General features: G+C 36.8%; 1 protein-coding gene across 1 annotated transcript in view; it reads right to left on the bottom strand.

The window, feature by feature from the left end:
• IDO2 (indoleamine 2,3-dioxygenase 2) overlaps positions 1 to 20268 on the bottom strand; it is a gene marked incomplete at both ends in the record, with an annotated part of 42160 nt that extends 21892 nt beyond the window's left edge. The window contains 2 exons of the mRNA XM_081046153.1: positions 4970 to 5065; positions 20170 to 20268. Coding sequence (XP_080902279.1) covers positions 4970 to 5065; positions 20170 to 20268 — 195 coding nt within the window. The remainder of the gene's footprint in view (positions 1 to 4969; positions 5066 to 20169) is intronic.
• Between the last annotated feature and the right edge of the window lie 724 nt (positions 20269 to 20992).

The raw sequence follows: 20992 nt of genomic DNA, 5'->3' as shown, positions 1-20992 counted from the left end.
TTAACAGAAATCAGCCTGAGAATTTAGAACGGCAATTTCATATTTAAATACTTATTCTAAAGCTTTTACTAGAGAGTCTAAGGAACAATGCTAAAAACTTCTCATATTGGATGGGTTTTCGTTTTCCCCAAAACCTCAGGACAAAACTGAAAGTCAGAGAGGGTAAGGTATTTGCCCAGGGTTGCAGAGCCAGGAGAGCTGAGCCAGGGTGCTACGTCAGTTCTGCTGACCACAGTCCTGATCCCTCAAGTTCAGCACTGTCTGATAAAAATATGAAAGCCACACAGATCATTTTAAATTTTCTAGCAGCCACGTTTTAAAAATAGTAAGAAGAAACAGGTGAAATCTGTATTAATAATATATTTTATCTAGGTCAATATATCTACAATATTATTAACATCTAATCAATATAAAATAGTGACATATTTTATGGTCTTTTTATAGTAGGTCTTCAAAATCCGTTGCGTATCTTACTTCTCAATTTGTTTTAGCCACATTTCAAGTACTCAATAGCCACAAGTGGCTATGGGCTACCTACAGTATAGTCTTAGGGTAAAGGAATAATGTCCATACTGAGAATGTTTCTCTTATTCTGGAAAATAAACTTATAAAGCCGTTTTAGAATTATTTAATGTGTACTCCATGAAAAACAAATTTACTAACTAGAATACGAGGGCACAAGTCTCATACAGTGATTATATACAGTTCTCATTTAATTCATATCGATCTTATCGATTCCAGTCGCATCATTTTCCACAATAAGTTAGGACAGCTGCATCCCTCCACCCCCCACTCTTTCATGAAGTTATGTCATACGACTGCAGGACAGTTAGAGTCATTTGTCATTATCTACATTCCTTCCCAGGAATCCCCAACATTCTGGTTAACTTTTTTTAATTTGCATAGAATTCACTCTTTGTGATGTACAATTTTGGGGGTTTTACAAATGCGTAGAATCATATACCCACCACCTGAGGACAATGCAGAACAGTTACATTATCTTCAAAATTCCCTGTTGGTAGTCAACCACTCATTCCCTCTCAATCTTTGGTAACCATTGATCTGTTTTCTGTTCTTGTTGTTTTTCCTTTTCCAGAATGTCACATGAGTGCAATCATATAATATGTAGGCTTTTGGAACTGACATGTTTCATTTAGCCCAATGTATTTAAGGTTTATCTATGCTGTTGAATAAATCAATAGCTTATGCATTTTGTTACCAAATAGCATTCTACTATACAAACATAACTCAGTGTCTTTGTCAGTTTGGGCTGCTATGAGAAAGAACCATAGACTATGTAGCTTATAAACAATGGAATTTTTTAAAAAATTTATTGGGGTGACAATTGTTAGTGAAATTAGATAGATTTCAGGTGTACAATTCTGTATCACATCATCTATAAATCCCATTGTGTGTTCACCGCCCAGAGTCAGTTCTCCTTCCATCACCATATATTTGATCCCCCTTACCTTCACCTTCCTCCCCCCACCACACTTACCCTCTGGTAACCACTAAACTATTGTCTGTGTCTATGAGTTTTTGTTTCTCATTTGTTTGTCTCGTTCTTTTGTTGTTTTTGGTTTATATACCACATATCAGTGAAATCATAGGGTTCTCTGCTTTTTCTGTCTGACTTATTTTGCTTAGCATTATACTCTCCAGATCCATCCACGTTGTCACAAATGTTCCTATATCATCTTTCCTTAACCCCAAATAGTATTCCATTGTGTATATATACCACAACTTCTTTATCTATTCATCTGTCGAAGGACATTTTGGTTGTTTCCAAAACAATGGAAATTTAATTCTTCCAATTTTGGAGGCCGGAAGTCCAAGATCAAAGTACCAGCATGGCTGGATTCTAATGAGAGCCCTCTTCCAGATGGCAGATTGCTGTCTTCTTATTGTATCCTCACATGATAACAATAGTGGCCCAGAGAGCATCCTGGGGTCACTTTTATAAGGTCACGAGTCTCATTTATGAGTCTCATTTATGAGGTCTCCCTCATGACCTATTTACTTTCCATGTTGGTCAATTTTATGTGTCAAATTGACTAAACTAAGGGATGCCAAGATTGCTGGTGAAACATTTCTGAGTGTGTCTGTAAGGTGTCTTCTACAAGAGATTAGCATTTGAACTGGTAGACTGAGTAGGTCTATCCTCAGAGGGTCTATCCTCGCCGGTTTGGGTGGTCACATTCCAATCCCTTGAGTGCCTGAATAGATAAAAAATGTGACGAAGGGGAATTTGCTCTCTGCTTGAGTTGGAACAGCTGTCTTCTTTGGGCCTTGGACATTAGCAATCCTGGTTCCTTGACCTTTGGACTCAGTCTGGAACTTATACCGTTGGCTCCCTTGGTTCTCAGCTTTCCTGTGCCTCTGTCTTTCAAGAGGCAGATCATGGGACTTCTCAGCCTTCATCAGCATGTAAGCCAATCTCTCGTAATGAGTCTCTTTCTGTATATCTATATATTTATATCATCTATCTATATACAAGGTGTGATCAAACAATACAGTGAATGTTTAAATTAAAAGAAATTATTACAGTAAAAAACACATTGCCACAAAATTGTCTGAATTTTCCTGGAAAAAGGTGGATGAGTCAAAGTCAATGAACAATTGGGGCTTTGTAAGAGAAAGGTGGTTGGCTGGAGATACGGTAAGATCAAAACTGCAAATTCACTTTTTCTATTGTTTATGCCAAATAAAAGACCCAAGAGAACAAATGGTAGTCTGTAATTTCATGTGTGGTCCTGAAAGCCATTACGTTTGCTGCTCACAACTGATTTCCAATTAATAGAGTCTCGATTTTACAGTCTCTTAAAAGTAGTTTTATCTAGTTAGATGTTTTATAAGGAATTAGAAGTATAGAGACTGGCCAAAAGCATTGTATTCATTTCTGAGGGCTGCCTCAACAAATGAACATAAACTGGGAAGCTCAAAATAATGGAAACTTATTCTCTCACAATTCTGGAGGACAGAAATCAGAAATGAAGGTGTTTGTAAGGTTGATTCCTTCTGCAAGCTCTGAGGAAGATCCTGTTCTATATTAGTCTCTAGTTCCTGGTGATTCCTAGCAAGGTCAGCCTCCATCTTCAGATGGTATTCGTCCCTGAGTGTCTGTGTCCAAACTTCCTTCTTGTTATAAGGACACCAGTCTTACTGCATTTAGAGTACGCCCTCATATAGTATAACCTCATTTACCTTGACTACATCTGTAAAGACTTTATTTCCAAATAACATCACACTCACAGGTTCCGAGTAAATATGATTGCTGAAGAGACACTGCTCAACCTAGTGGAAATGTCGGGGGATTAATTTCACTCCTGTGTTCAGCTGTTTCAACTCCATGTTTTCAGTGGACAGAAGTTCGCTGGACACTTCTGGCCTTTTCTCATTGACATTTAACATATGAGGAGTACCAGTTCAACAGGTCCTTCATTTTACTTATGGCAGTTTAACCAAATAAAGTCTGAGGAAAGCCAGATACAAAGGACTATTGTTCACAAGCTGAACTTTAATCTGCCTTCCCGCAAACTGTCCCAGATCCTCTCTTGCTTCCATGCCCTGCTACTCTGAGATGAGAGAGAAAGGCTCCTGGGGGGCGGGGGACGGGGGTCTTCTTTCTGCTTTGGTTGACATTTGGCATGAGTACTATACACTCATTTGTGGAGCTGTAGGATTTGCTTAATATGGTACAAAAATCCTTAAAATTTTTATCCTATCATCAGTATTTTCTCTTGTTTCCCTGCACTGAAGACATTTTCTTACTTTCTTCTTTTTCTTTGTATTATTTTGGTCATGATAATGACTCTTTATGTGGCAGGAAAATAAATTCTCAGGTTTAGTTAGCCATCTTTGTAGACACTGGAGACAATCTCTTACAAGGTTTCTAACCTTGTGACTACGTGTAGCAGGCATTCAATATGTGTTTTTTTTTTTTAATGAATATTTCATTACAGACAATATGTAAGTCAGTGAAAAAGAATTTTGGAGAATGGAAAAACCTTTCTTGTATCTTTGAAATCACTTGGCATTCCAAATTGTAAGATTGAGACAAATGGAAAAGAGACTAATGAGAAGTATAAATATACATTGAACACTATTGTGATATATGAAAAGGCGTTTTCAAAAGTCAGTTAGTCTTCACAACAATTCTGGGACCAGAATTTCTCTAATTTTATAAATAAAAAAAGCAGAATTACAGAGGTTAAGTAAGTTGTTCAAGGTTATATAACTACTAAGTGATAAAACCATGATTCAAACTCAGGTCTTTCTGAATCAAAATCTGTGTTCTTCCTATTACACATTCTGATTATTCCTGTGGGGTAATGTCAGTTCTCCCGGGACCAAGAAGTTTCACTGTTCCTTACAAACTCTTGGGAAACATTTCTTATCTTATCCCGTTATGACTTTAGAGGCTTATCAATTATTCCTGTAGAACCTGATCCTATAACTCATAAATTCTCTTCATTCAGCTATTCTATGAGGCCCCCATGGTAAAAGCAAGGTGGACTGACTCTTGGCAGAGGACTGCTGACCGCATGACCTGGAATGAGGACACCTGGAATTTCTATGCTTGTCTTTCCCCAGCTAAATCGTATCCATCAGCTTGCTTACAATTTCCAACCAGATTGCCTTCTTTTTTTTAAATAACTACTTGTTGAGTGCTTAATATGTTCCAGGAATTGTTTTGTGCAGGCTCTGGAAATTTTAGGGAAGCACATGTCAAATCAGGGAGAAGTCATTCTGCTCTTGAGGAAATGTGAGATAGTTTTGTCAATAAGCTCAATGGCAATGAATTGGTGTCCCTAGGTCAATTGACCCACTTTTACAATGCTGGGAAAGAAAAATGGCATGAAGGTTTCAATCAGATGGTGAGAAGGGATTACAGAGTAAAAATATATATATATATATATATATATATATATATATATATATATATATATATATATATATATATGTATACCTTGTTCACTTGAGCTCGAAGCTGGTGACTTTCAATCAAGTGAGGAAGTTTGTTGACAAGTTCCATCCAAGGCCAATAATGATCTGGAAGTTCTTTCTGCATTCAAAGTAGAAACAACTCAGCATTTTAGACTTCTCTGGGGAGCAGCTTCCAGGAGTAGCTGCTTTCAGATCCCAATCTTCTGAGAAAATTCAGGTCAATTCAGTTCAACAAATATTGAGATTTCACTGTAAACTGGGCTCTGTGCTAAGCATTGCAAATACACAGATAACTAAAATAACAATTCTTGTGCTTAAGGAACATATGGTCTACTAAAGGAGTAAAAAACGTAATCAGATATATCCCCAAATAAAGTGTTCAATTACTGATGTGTGTATAATCTTAAGAATTTGCAAAGAGGAAGAAATTGTTAATTCTATCAACTCTTTTGGGGAATTAAAGGAGTGTGTTTGTAGAAATATGATAGTTGGGGCCAGTTTTAGAGTCTGAAATTAACTTTTCCATGTGGAAATTTGAATATGGGAAGGCAGTAAAACAGAGGGGATAGCCGATAAACAGAGATAACTGTACTTTTTGGGATTACACAAAATTCAGTGTTACTAGAATATAAAGTTCAAGAGAAAGGATGATGGAAGATGAGACTAGAAAATCAGTTCAAATGTGCTTTTTTATAGAAAACATAAGAATTTTCTTTTAATGTTAGTTGGCCCTACTATTTAATTTGAATTTTAGGAAGTTAATTTTGTTTGTAGGATTTTAAGACATTCAGTTAGATTAGAAAGCCTTTGAAATACTGCTCGGGGACTAACCTCAGACAATGACAATGAATTTGAAAAGGAGAAGGCATGTATTTAAAATGCATTTTGAAAGTAAAATTTAAATGATGTAATGATTAAATTTAGAGGTGGAAGCACTAAAAGCAAAGTGATTCCTAGCCCAATAGCACCCTTTATGTGCCTACTCTGGGCCCATTGTTTAGTCAAGTAGATCATAGCATGGATTTCAGTAACCCTGAGACTGTCCCAAGAAATGGCAAACTACAACCTATTGCTGTAATTAAACTTTTATTTAAAAATAACCATGCTTATTTATTTATATTACTGCAACAGAACTGAGTAGTTGCAACAGAATCTATATGGTATACAAAGTTTAAAGTATTTACTATTTGGCCCTTTAAAGAAAAAGTTGGCCAACTCCTGAACTATCCTATGTTCTGGGCCTCATTTTTTAGAGTACAATCTGTACAGCTGAATGTTGTGTCTCTGATTTAAGAAATAGAGGAGGTGAGGATGATTTCCATGTTTATGAATTAGGTGACTGAATGAATTGGTGAGAACACAATTTGAAATAGAAATGCAGGTGGAAGTCAAAGAGAGGGCATACAGATTGTGAATTTCTTTTTAGATATATACAGCCTAAAATATCTGTAGACTGTTAAAATATGATTATATACTGGGAATTGAGTATACAGTTTGAAGTTCAGGAGAGCATTAATATTAGAAATATGCAACTGGGAAGTATAACTGTAGAAATGAGCACTGTGGTTAAAACCACAAGAATGTACAAAGTCATTTGGGAGAAGTTGCAAAGTGAAAGGAAAAGTTCAACACAGATCTTCGCAGATCAACACACTGGGGCTTATTCACAAGGAAGACAGAGAAACTGAATCAAGCAATGCAGATCAAAAAGTGAGTCAGAAGAGAATTATCCTACAAAAGACATTAGAGGCTTTCACAGAAATAGGGATTCATCAGAAAATCAAATGCATCATTATAAAGTGAAAGTAAAATTGTCCACTTTGAAAAGAAACCAAAAACTAGGAAGTCACTAACACATTAGTCTTTCAATATGTATGGCACAGAATTTTAGTTCAGGTTCCTGAAGTAGGGTTCAAATTTTAGTGTGCTGAGGAAGTAAGAAAATAGAGACCAAAATGTAAATTACTTTTTCAGAAGAACCCTAAACCATTAGCAAAGGAGAAATTTGTGTTTCAGAGCTATCTCCATTCAAGAATGACAAACTTAAGACATTTATAGTCTGATACTGTAAGAGGGAGAGATTAAAAAGCAGAGTTGAGAATGCTAGCAAGAATCAAGACAGATGTATCATAACCTGACTGAACTGGCAACTTGGTTTTTTTGTCTCATTTATGTGATGCATTCATATGTTTTATGAACAAAAATTGAATGTAGTTACAGAGACAATGGCATATCATCTTCACAAAAGAAAATCAAAGATGCAAAGTCATAATATTCAGAAGGTCTTTTAAAGTGGGTTTGAAGAAAAGAACTTGTAACTAAATCATTACCTCTGTCCTTCTTATTTTGATTCCTAGATAAGGAATCCCATCCTGAGAGTTACATTAAGCCTCCTGGATTTCTGCTTCTTGACATGGAAATTTTTAAATACTACATTTTGCCTCAATCTAGGCTGCACTCTACTCTTGTATATTTACTTTTTATTTCCCCTCAGATTGCTAGAGAAATCTTTCCTATCCTCCTCTTTTTTATACTCTCCCTTCTTTAAAAATTCCTAATGTTTGGACTTCTGTGTCACATCACAGACACAAGAAAACTATGAGCTGTGAGATCCTCTGGGCTTCAAGTGTGGTCCCCAGTTCAAGGACTTCATCATTACTTGGGAACTTGTTAGAAATGCAAATTCTGGGGCCCTACCACAGACCTACTGAAACAGAAACTTTGGAGGAGGCTCAGCAGTATGCATTTTAGCAAGACCTATAGGTGAAGCTGATGAACCCAAAAGTTTGAAAACCACAAATGTGGGAACCTTGAAAGTGATGAACAGGGGCAGAAGGATTTAAAGATATTTCACAATTCATTAAAAATGAAAAAGTAAGACCTTTTGGCTTTTCCTCTAGACACTGAAGAATGTATTGAATTATGTAAATTACCTTTTGATTGCCAGACTTTGTTTTTTAAAGTTACAATGTAGGAGACAGGATCAGCTGATGAGTTTTTCACTAAATAACGTACGTTTTGGTGTCAGTTACTACATATACCAAGGGTGCCAAAAAATTATATGCAAGTGGACACTTTGGTTAACGCTGCTCAAGCAATAGTTTGCTGTAATCAGAAGTATCTGGACACTGATGGTAACCACTTTGAGCACCTCTTGTAATTGCAAAAGTCAAACGTGACTTGCATTCATCTTTTGTTATCGGTATATATTGAATATTAAAACTGAATTTTAATACAGTTTTCCTTTCTTAAAATGTGTATACATTTTTTGGCACCCTCTGTATATCACTTTTGTTTTAAAATCTGTATACTATTATAAAATTCTATTAATAAATATTACTAATTGCATATAATTTTTCATTATTATTAAAAAGTTCTGAAACAATTATTCTTATATGTGTATTTTTAGATATTTTCTCATTACTAAGATAAATTTCTCAAAATAGATTTGCTGCACTAAAAATTCTGCACAAGAAAAGTTTAAACACTACTTCTTTATCTTCTTACAGAAAAATTACATGAATTTATAATCACATTTATAATGTGTTTTGTATATAAAGGGAGTATCAGTTTATCTATGATTCTAGCAACATTGAACATTACCAAATTTTTTTGTTTGGTCATTTTTAAAGATTTGATATGTATGATATTATTTTGATTAAAATTCTGTAATTATTAGTACTTACAGAATTTATAATTAATAATATTTAACAAATATGAAAATCACCATCCAAGAAACATACCTTTCTCAGAAATGATGATTAAAATAATGCAATCAATATCTATGGCCAGACAGACAAAAGCACAAAATTTGCAAGATAGAAAGTAAATGTAACCTAATTCCCATCTTCCCACTTAGCGATGATGACCCTTGAAAGTTTCATGTGCGGATTTCCAGAAGTTCTATGCTATCATTCTATTGTTTAAATTGACATTTCTATGGTTATCAGTGAGTTTCAATGTGTTTCGTATGTTTTCGTCTTTGCGTTTTATGTGCCTCTGTGAAACAGCCATTTATAACAGGGTAAACTTACACTTCTGGGTTTTAAAACACGTTTAGGAAGTTATGCCCATCCTGACATTATTTCTTTTAGAGTACCGTATTTGCCGGCGTATAAGACGACTGGGCGTATAAGACGACCCCCTAACATTTCCACTCAAAATACAGAGTTTGTTATATACTCACCGTATAAGACTACCCCCTCTTCTGCACACCTTCCACACACCAAATAACTTTCAGTTTAAAATTTGCATCATACTTCTTTCTTTTGGCTGGTGCCATGATAGGGATGATAGGGGTTTGACTGGTCGACATTTTCTATGCTGTACTGTACAATGGTGCAGTATTGTGGTTGGCTGTTGGCTGTATACAAAGCCTGATTTGATTGGTCCCTGCTCCCTGTTTGCCCGCCCTGTCACTATAGCAGTCTGGTCCACCCTTGCATCAGCATCTCCCGGGGACCTCACTAGTGCGCAAGTGCGAGCTCTTCAACATTCTAACAGGCATCATGATAGCGCAAAATCGCGAATCTTCAATGCATATGTAAAGAAATATACGGTAACCCGAATTTACCACACTCGCAAAATCGCACACAGCCGACCATACACCCAGTATGGTATCACGATTCACGATTTTGCGCTATCATACTGGGTGTATGCTCGGCTGTGTGCGATTTTGCGAGTGTGGTAAAATCGCATAACAGCAAAATCGCATAACAGCCGAGCATACACCCAACAGCGCTGCTGATGCCTGAACGGTATGTGGAATGAAGTGGGCGGGCATCGGGAGGCCACTATGGCACGGGGCAAGCACTATGGGCAGTCTATCTGAAGTGTACCTGGCGTATAAGAAGACCCCCCCACTTGGAGGCATATTTTTCGGGGCCCAAAACTCGTCTTATACGCCGGCAAATACGGTACTTCTCATTTTATTGTTGATGCTTGCATTTGTATTGTACATGTTATGACTTAGCACATATTATCTCATTATTTCCCTTTTGAAATAGAGGAAGTTAAAGCTAAGAGAAGTTGGATGACTTTTCTGATAATACACATCTGGTCAGTGTCCAGGTCAAATGTCTTCTGACTGAAAGCTCAGTGTACTTTCCAAAACCTCTTCAGAATAAACATACAGAGAATGGTGGGCTTGGGGCCAGGGTGGATAGAGGGTTGGTACAAGAGGATAGGAAATTGAAAGACATTTACATGCTTTTCTTCCACTCATTCCAATAATCGGAAGGACCAGAAGTGGGATGGACAAAAATAATAAAATATTTGGTTTTCTTTTCTTTATAAAAACCAACTTTCCATTTTATATTATTTTTTCTACACTTTTTATCTGTCAAAATATAATTTTCAAAAACGTTTTTTAAAAATTACTCATGCCAATATAAAATGTATGTCCAAAATATATTTAGCTCATTAATGAAGAAATCAGCAGGATGGTAAAGTTGTTTCAAAAGGACTTGATAAACTGAATGTTTACAGAATTTTGAAAAAAGAATGTTGAAATCAAATTTCTAGGTTAAAGACATATGGGGTCTGTGGATTACATCACAGAAATTGTGGGGTGAAGTGAGCCTCTTGAAATCTTGCCTGGAATTTATAACAAATTGAAAAGCTAAAATTATACAAAGGACTCCCTGCACAGCACAGAGTCAAAACTAAGGGATGCGCAATTGAAATCATTTAAAGGTGGGCAAATTGGGTGAGTGAGGTGGTGGGGGTAGGAGGGTAGGTGAAAGTGTTGAGACATGGGCTGCTCGTGGGCTGCAGGACGCAGGTCGGAGCTCAGAGCTCCAAGCTTCAAGCTCCAAGCTCCCTGCATTCCAGAGCTACAGCAGTCATGGGAGAGAGAAGAATCCGGACTGCTAACACTCCTGTTATGGCCCACATTCCCTCCTAAGGGATCAGCATATAACACGGCTGAACCCAATGTTCACAGCAGAGATCCCAGAGCAAAGACTGAGGGAAGAAGGGTCAGAACGGTGCTTTAAGCCCTCACTGTCAAGCAGAGGACAGAACACAGGCACAGAGCCTGGCCAACCGCTCCCTGTTCTAGAAGCAGAATGGTAGCAGTGTGAGACCAAAAAAACAAAATATGTATAGTTCTGAGAACTACAGCTCCACATACACAGACTTACAGCCCAACTAATTCTGATGCAAGAGAAGGAAACTTAGGTTCAAGAATAACTGTGCCAGTAGTCGCCCCCATTGCTCAGAACTACCTCTCACAACCCACACCACCCCTGCTGCCACCTATCTGGGTGGATTTCTGCAGGGGTAAACAGAGTCCCAGAAACACACAGGTTCTGAATCTGGTTACAGGAAGAGCTTTGGGACACAGAAGCTTTCCACATACCCCCATGGAGGTAATGCCCCGAGACCCACGTGATCTGCTCTCAGAGGAGAAGCCCACCTTCCAGGGAACCTCCTTGTCATGTGAGAAGCTAGAATGGTACAAGAGAAAAATATAACACTACAGCATTAAAGAGAATAAAAGGCTGCAATGGGAGAGAAAACAACAAAAACAACAACAAAACATTCCACCAACACCTACTGGAAAGCAAAAGAAAGACCTCTTCCTGATGCAGAAGCCACTCTTATAGCTGCCTAGGAAGAGAAATCATAATTCATTAATTGCCATGAATAACCAAGTAATAAGGCTGCTCAGAAAGAAAATGAAAAGTCTCCAGAAAATGAATTTAAAGACATGGAAATATGTGACTTCAATGACAGAGAATTCAAGGTTGCAGTTCTGAGAAAAAAAAAACCTCAATGATGTGCAAGAAAACACAGATAGGCAGTTTAATGAACTCAGAAATACAATCAGAGAACAAAATGAACATTTTACCAAAGAGATTGAAATTTTAAAAAAGAACCTAAAAGAATTTCTGGAGATTAAGAACTCAATAAAAGAAAATGAAGAATGAAATAGCCGGCTTAGGTAATAGAGCTGATGAGATGGAGGAAAGAATCAGTGACATTGAAGACAGAAATCTGGAAATGACAGATGGAAGAAGAGAGAGACTTGAGAGTTAAAAGAAATAAAAGAACTCTACAAGAACTTTCTGACTTCATTAGAAAGAGCAACATAAGAATAATAGTCATACAAGAAGGAGAAGAAAGGGAGAAGGGAACAGAGAGTATGTTCAAATAAATAGTCAAAGAGAACTTCCCAAATTTGGGAAAAAACTGGATCCTTGAATCCAAGAAGCAAATAGAACACCTAATTACCTCAACCACAACAGGCCTTCTCCAAGGCACATTGTATTGAAGCTGTCAAAAATCAACGACAAAGAAAGAATCCTCAAGGCAGCCAGGGAAAAGAAGATGGTATCCTACAAAGGAAAACCCATTAGATTATCATGAGATTTTTCAGCAGAAACTCTACAAGCCAGGAGGGAGTGGACTCAAATATTCAAACTATTGAAAGAGAAATTATAAGCAAAGAATAATATACTCAGCAAATATACCTTTTAGATATGAAGAAGGAATAAAGACCTATCCAGACATACAGAAACTGAGGGAATTTTCTAATACAAAACCTGCACCACAAGAAATACTGAAGAATGCAATTTGACCTGAAAAAAAAAGCAAAAGAATACAAAACCATGAGTAGTATTATGAACAGACAGGCAGAAGCAGGAAATGAAAGCCTTAAACCGAATAGGACACTATACACTTAAACATAACATACAGGGTAAAGAAGAAAAAAAAAACACTTAAAAAAAAAAAAAGAGGAAAAAGACCACTTGCTACTGCAGTGCGGAAATCAACTTACAGCATAAATAGGGATAATTTGTGACAACAAAAACAAAAGGGAGAGAGTAAAGGTCTGAACTGGCAAAGGGGAATGGAGAAATGCAGCATGCTGAAGAAAATGGAATGCTCTAAATATGAAACTTTCTTTTACTTTCTTTTTTTTTTTTTTAATATTTTATTGGGGATGGGGAACAGGACTTTATTGCGGAATAGGGTGTACTTCCAGGACATTTTTCCAAGTCAAGTTGTTGTCCTTTCAATTTTAGTTGTGGAGGGTGCCGTTCAGCTTCAAGTTGTTGTCCATTCAGTCTTAGTTGTGGAGGGCGCAGCTCAGGCTCCAGGTCCAGTTGCCATTGCTAGTTGCAGGGGGCGCAGCCCACCATCCCTTGTGGGAGTGGAACCAACAACCTTGTGGTTGAGAGGATGCACTTCAACTAACTGAGCCATCCAGGAGCTCAGCGGCAGCTCAGCTCAAGATGCCGTGTTCAATCTTAGTTGTAGGGGGCGGAGCCCACCATCCCTTGAGGGACAAGAGGAATTGAACTGGCAGCCTTGTGGTTGAGAGCCCACTGGCCCATGCGGGAATTGAACCGGCAGTCTTCGGAGTTAGGAGCATGGAGCTCTAACCGCCTGAGCCACCGGGCCAGCCCCAAAACTTTCTTTTACATAAACTTAATGGTAACCACTCAAAAAAAAAAAAATCCAGAACTGAAATATGTAACACACAAAAAAATAGAAACAGAGGAGAAAATCATAGAATACACCACACTGAAATAACAGACAGCAACAAAAAGGCAAAGAAACAATGGAGACACCGTCCTACCAGAAAACCAAAGATGAAATGATAGGAAATCCTCATATATCAATAATCACCCTAAATGTAAATGAATTGAATTCAGCAATAAAAATGCACAGAGTAACAGATTGGATCAAAAAACTAATCCCAACCACATGATGCCTCCAAGAGACACATCTCAGCTATAAGGCCAAATATAGACTCAAGTGAAAGAGTGGAAATTGACACTCCAGGAAAATGGTATTCAGAAAAAATCAGGTGTAGCTATACTTATATCAGCTGAAACAGACTTCAGGACACAAAAAGGTAACAAGAGACAAAGATGGATATTTCATAATGATAAAGGGGACTATACAACAGGAAGACATAACAGTCATCAATATTTATACCCCCAATCAGGGAACACCGAAATATACAAAGCAACTGTGAACAGAACTAAAAGGAAAAATTGACCAAAACACAATTGTAGTAGGAGACCTAAATATATCACTGACAGCTATGGATATATCATCCAAACAGAAAATAAATAAAGAAATATCAGCCTTAAATGACACATTAGATGAAATGGACATAACTGATACTTATAGAGCACTTCATCCTAGAACATCAGACTATACATTCTTTTCTAGTGTATATGGAACATTCTCAAGGGTAGACCATACACAGGGACATAAATCTAGCCTCAGCAAATTTAAGAAGATTGAAATCATACCAAACATATTCTCTGATCACAAGGCTTTGAAATTGGATATCAACTGAAAAAAAAGTCAGGAATAAACATAAATGTGTGGAGATTAAACAACATGCTTTTAAAGAATGACTGGGTCAAAAAGGAAGTAAGAGGAGAGATCAAAAGATACATTGAAACAAATGAGAATGAAAATACAGTCTACCAAATTATTGGGATGCAACAAAAGCAGTATTAAGAGGGAAATTTATATCGTTACAGGCCTGTCTCACGAAAGAAGAAAAATCCCAGACAAATAACCTCACATTACACCTTGAAGAACTCAAAAAAGAAGAATAAATGAACCCAAAGTTAGCAGAAGGAAGGAAATTACAAAAATCAGAGCAGAACTAAATGAAAGAGAGAACAAGAAGACAATAGAGAAAATTAACGCACCTGAAATCTATGTAACTTTACTAACAATTATCACCCCAATTAACTTTAATTTAAAAAAAAGAAAAGAGAAAGAATAGAATGCCAGAAAAATTGAGAAAATAGTAAATCAGGTGAGGGTAATTTGACTCTAGAGAGATAGAGCAAATGGTTGGAGATTAGCATGAAAAATGGGAAAGGGTTTTAAACAATTGTTCTCAAAATTAGCTAGCGATTACTGCTTATTCTTAGGACAAGATCGGGGAATTTTGTGCAAATCACTTAGTTTGAATTAAAACACTGAGGGTAGAATAGTCACAGAAGTTTTATGTATTAGTTTTATTTACAAAGAGAGGAAATTGAAATTAATCAAAATTTCATGCCATTTAATTAATTTAATTAATTAATTTAATGCCATTTAAGTTTCAGTGTTATATCTTATAAGTGGGATTTAATGTAACCATTAGAATTGTTTTATTAAGGCTGATTAGTTTCAGGCAAACACCAAAGGTATTTTGATTTAGTGGTGGAGTTATGAATAATGAATTTCACATTTTTAAACATTTCCAATTTTTATTAAATATACTTAGTAATTTAGTAATGAAATAACCACTGCTATAATACTTTTTCATAAAAATATTGAGGCTAATAATTAGCCACCATGCCTCAGTAGTCTTCTAATTTCTAAAGATTAATAATAAACTAAATAATCAATAAAGAAAAATGTGAAGTAAGGTTTCAAACAGTGGATTATCGATTTATGTGACTCATTCATCCTTGAGATTACATATAATTGAAAGATTTTTTTATCAATAATAGGGCCATAAGATTTATTAAAGGCAGTTGGGTGATATTTATGATAATCATATGTCTCAAAATCAAATGAAGACACATAGTGTGATAATATTGGCATACTTATGGTATGAAATAGAATTCTATTCCAAATTGGTCATGATTTAGAAAAACTGGTCGGTACGGTCCTCACTTATCCTGTTGTCAATAAGATCCAGTGCTCAGGCTGTCCTAGTGTTTAGTTCTAGACTCAAACTAAAGTGTCAGAATTATAAGGGGCTTTAGGTAGTAGTCATATCTCCCTTTCACTGATTTCTTACTTTGATACTCACAGCATGTCCCGGAAGTATCATCCTCACATAAGAAAAATAAGGTTCAAAGAGATTAAATATGGCTCGTTAGTTTTAAAACTGACAAGAGATCTATCTGGAACTCAAACTCAAATCAGTATGACTATTATAGTCTGCCTATGCCTTAATCAGAATTTGTCATATTGACTATCTACTGTGTATTTCTCAGCTAAATTAATGTATAAAATTGTCTTAAAGGAAAGATTCTCATGAGTTTCAGAGAATAATTTCCCAAGGATCTAAAGACCACTGTTGAAAAACAAAATGAAGAAAAAATAATTGAAATTGTATGGAAGTGTCTTTCAATTGCCAAGTTATCACTGAAACATAAGATTTTTGTTTTTCTATCTAGTCATATTTTTGTATTTCTTAGTACTTATGCACTCTCAAGAATATATCTTTGCTACTCTTCCCTGTCCCCACTCCACAGTCCATAGTTTCAAAATCATGATTCTAGTTCATCCGTTTACATTTATACAGAAGACTCCTTTCCCTCTTAACTGTGGTTTCATAATTACTGTTGTCACATATGAAAAACAAGGCTGGAGCCCGAGCTCAAGTGCACTAACTTAGTTGCCTAACCTTTGCCCATACTGTGTCTCATATTCTAGCTTTCCTCTGACTTTAAAGCTACACTTTAACAGCATAGGAAGTGATTTGTCTTCAAAATATTGATGTCATATTGGTGAATCTGAGTTAACATTATGCTGACAAAATTCGTGAATTATATTGAACTGTGTCGCGTGTCTCTTTGACCATTTTATATTTTGCATCCTCACTTTTCATTGTTCTCACCCTCTCTTGGTTCAGGACAAGACAATGTTTTAGCTTTCATTGCCCAGGTACCTGCCTCCCTGTAACCCTTTATCTTTTTTATGTCACTCCTTGCAGTGGGTTGAATGGTGCTATTCCATACCACACTCCCCCCGCTGCCCCGACCATCCTCTCAAAAAAAAAAAGATATGTCTACTTGGAAACTGTGAATGTAACACTATTTGGAAAAAGCGTCTTTGCTGACGTAATTTAATTAATGACCACAAGACAAGATCATCTTGGATTAGAGTGGATCCAAAGAAAAGGGTCCTTATAAGAAAAGACATAGACAAGAGAGGAGCAAACACAGACACAGGGAAGGTCATGTGCATATGGAGGCAGAGAGTGGAGTCATTCCACCACATCAGCCATGAGAAGATGGCCCAGAAGGATTCTCCCCTAGAGCCTTTGGAGCGAGAGTGGGCCTGCCAACAGCCTGATTTCAGTCTTTTGACTTCTAGAACCCTGAGAGAACAAATTTCTGCTGTTTCAAGCCATCCAAACTGTGGTAATTTCTTACACTAGCCTGAGGAAACTAATACACTTCTTGAGCCTCATTTTGACTGAAAGTAGCAGGTATGTATTTTCCTGTGCCCAATTTTTTCATTCTTTCTTAGGATCTGTCGTCTCACCTCTCTCCGTGGCAATTATTTTTCTATTCTTCCTTCTATGCAGCTGGAGTCCACTGCTTCTATCAAATGCTTTAAATTTCTACAGGAGAGTATATACGTATTTATTTTTTTCCTAAATGGTTGCTTGATCACTATAAAGAATAAAGTTCCTCGCATCCCTATGACTATTTGTACCAGTCCTTTTCTTCTGCTCCATGGTACATTTAACATTTCCCCTTTCCTTTGTTTTTGTGTCTGAACTGCTTTCAAGCACTTCAAGTTTCTCATAGCCACGGCCTCTTTATTTCTACAGCCAGCCTCTTAAGTGGAGCCTCTGTCCCCAAACTCTCAACTGGAGCTGTATGTATTCTGTGTTTTTAAAATACTGAGCCACTTAGGCTAGAGATTCTGAATTAACTGTTCAGGATGAGGCTCTGGTGTCAGTATTTTTTAAAGCTCCCAAACTCATTGTGGTGTGCAGTTCAAAAACCACTGCTCTCATCGACCCTGCACTTAACATTCTGCTAGGAAAATATTCAAATGCCAATTCCATCATGTCATTGACCGGACATGTTGAAATTTGAGTTCCTGAGCTTAACTTTTAAGGACTCTCAGTTCTACTCCAATCTAATTTCCTACTATAATCTACTTGGTCCCTTCCTTCCTGATAAGCTAATTTCCTCATATTCTTTATGTCTAAAGAAAAATTATCTGCCCCCCACCACCCAAATGCTTGCACACATGCACACACACACATAATCTGGCAAAAAAAATTGTAGCATATTTAGGGACATGAGTCTTAGAGGTATACATTTTCCACACTAAAACATTGGATCCAGAAAATGTTTGGGAGTTTATAATAAGAGCACGGTAAAACATTGAAACCAAGTCAACCACTTCTCCGAAGCAGAACGTTTGCTTATTTATTAGCTTGACATTGTTTTCTGTGGAGAGACTTTGAAGTAAATATTTACAAGAAGCAACTAAGCTTGCAGAAAGAGCATCTTTGGGCTATTGACATGAAGGAACAGCCTTCCCATCACTTGCTTTAAACAAAAGGAAAGCAAAACCTATTTGTGCCCTTAGCAATGTCAATGACCAAAATTTCCCCTTCTGATCAGATATAACACAGCTGGCTCCTGGTGATGCTGTAATACAGTCTCATGATACCAGTAAAGATTCTGATGGAAACTTACTTCCCCACCTTTTTCCAGAAATGGAGATGTTTACACTTTTTACACAGATGAGACAAAACTAAAACTGAAACAGAACTATATTTTTAGACATCTGGCATGACTATGAAACGTAGAACCAGTTTGCCAGGGAATTTTTTTTTTTTCGCCAGGGAATTTTTTATATGAGCCCACGAATGGAAATTTCTTCTTGTAGTATCCACTGACCAAATCACAGGACAAATATGGTCTGACTCAGTACAGCACCAGCACTTGATGTTGTTATGATTTTTCATTTATAAAAAAAGAAACAGCAAAGAGGGGGACTCAATCACTGTGGCCCTCCCAAATGTTTATATACTTTATAATATTATTTTTCCTCAGCTCAGTGTATGTATTTAATCCCAATAAGAGCATGTTGGCCTATCGGCCTTTTTCTCCTTGTGAACTAGGGGTGATGGGAATATTTCTGAATCAAGTTACACACACAGAATGGAGCTTTTAACAAGCTCTGAACTGAAGGTCAGGAGAATTGACTTCTTAGTCCTTACATTACATTTATCAAAGCATTTTCATTCTCCATAGCAATCCAGTGGATGAGGGTGGTACTAGATCTCCATCCAGTAGATGTGAAAACTAAAGGTCAGGTAATACTTGTGATTCACTCTAGGTCCCAAGAGTTATTAAGTGCAGGTTAGGGTGACTGATGTGTTCTAGTTTTTTCAGGATTTTTCTGGTTTAGCCCTGAAAGTCCCACATGTGCGAGCCCCTTCAGTTCCTAGTAAATGGAGAATCTTGGTCACCCTAACGGCAGTGTCAGAGAATATAGTCCAGTACTCTGGGCTACAATCCTACTCTGCCTAACACCCTGAAGTTATTATTTTTAATGCTCAAGTTACTTGCAGATTTTGGACTTGGTCTCACAACTAACAGTTCTACAAGGGAGCATTGGGACCAGAGAATGGATCCTATCTTCATCTGTATTCTGCTAGTAACACTCAGAAGTAAATAAGGATCAGAGTAGGTATTCAATAAATGCTCATTGAGTTCCAGACCATTGCTTAATCACAGTTAAATGGCAAATTAGGCCTGTGGGAGGAAAAAAATTGATCTAGTAAATTATTGCAATGATGGCAACATTAGATCCTGAGGTTTTAACTGAGTGGTCTTGGCCTTTATTTATGATGTAGTAGAAAAAAATGTCAAGAGTCCTGAGTACTAGTTCTGCTTTCACCACTGATATGACTTTGGGCAAGCCACTTCTTCTGGATTCCAGCTAATCCAAATGCAAAAGGTGGGGGTTGGGACTAAATGCTTCTATGAATTCTTGCAGTTTTAACATCATAGGCCTCAGATACATTTGGAAAAGAAACAGTGTTGATAAGAGTTAATTAATAAAATCGAATTACATTACAGTTTGAACCTTAAGGAGAATTAAGAAATAGGTACTGTTCTTTCTCAAATTTTCCTTCCTCTTCTCTATGAATATGTAATCCCTCCTACCATCACTGAAAGCACCCAAGGTCCCTGGTGTTCTCTTTTCTGTCCCACTAGCAAGTCACGATAAACTGATTTGCCCATAGAATTGATCTCTATCTAAGTTCTGTCTGTTTCTTCATAACTACAGATTTTCTCATAACTTTACTGAACTAACAGTCTATTACAAAAAAAACCTGGCATTAAAACATTCCATTTGAGCTATCTTCTGCTGTAGCTATCACTTCTCTTTTGTTGGTAATTATGCTTTGTATTATTTCTAACAACAAACAAACAAACTAGCATCTCAAGAAACCTATTCTGACCTGATCAAAGGCTCTATCCTTACCAGAGGATTAGGAAGAAGAAAGCCATAATCTTCAGAAATGTGAAATCTTCCTAAAGATAGTGACGGTGTTGTCTTTAAATTCTGACTTCGCAGTTCCATAGCTTTGTTTGAAGTATCTGCACTGAAGCTGTTCTTGAAGAGAGACAACTGCTCCAAATATATAAAAAATCCAGGTTAAGGGAGCTTCAGAATCACATGCAGGTAGTTGCACAGTGTCTCAGTGGCACTGGAGAATGTTGTCCCGAGGTTGAATTCCAGAGTGCCATGGACTTTCTCTGACACGAGGTTGAGTAAACAGTTAGACTGCTGATTAAAACAAACAGGCAAACAAAATCACCTCAGGAAAAAACAATCTTTCCTTTTATCCCCCCATAGATATGCAATATGAGAAGATTGGTTTTAAATCCAGAGAAAAATTTGTTCTACTTTGGAAAGGAGGGAAATGAACCATAACTTTTGTCATGGCTTATCCCAAATACCCTGACAGGGTAATCTGATCCAGGATGACCTTTGACAACTGGGTATTTATTCCAAAGAAGCAAACTATTTAAACCAGAAGTTAGTTACATGTAGAGAGATATTTCAGTGATTGGTGGTGAGTAGGGTAGGGAGGAGGACTCTAAATGCATATTGGAACTTCAGAAGTGTTCTGTACATCATTTGAACAATATATATTCTAAGATTATAACTGCTTCGATTTACTTTAAGAAATAATATTTCATAATTTAAAAAAATCTTTGATCACATCAAAGGAGGACATATATATATATATATTTTTTTTATTATTAATTAATTTATTTATTAGTTTCAGGTGTACAAAACA

The sequence above is a fragment of the Rhinolophus hipposideros genome (assembly GCF_964194185.1).
Source record: "Rhinolophus hipposideros genome assembly, chromosome: 4".
Taxonomy (NCBI): domain Eukaryota; kingdom Metazoa; phylum Chordata; class Mammalia; order Chiroptera; family Rhinolophidae; genus Rhinolophus; species Rhinolophus hipposideros.
Note: the sequence above shows the minus strand (reverse complement) of the source record. Positions and strands in the feature narration are given on the sequence as shown.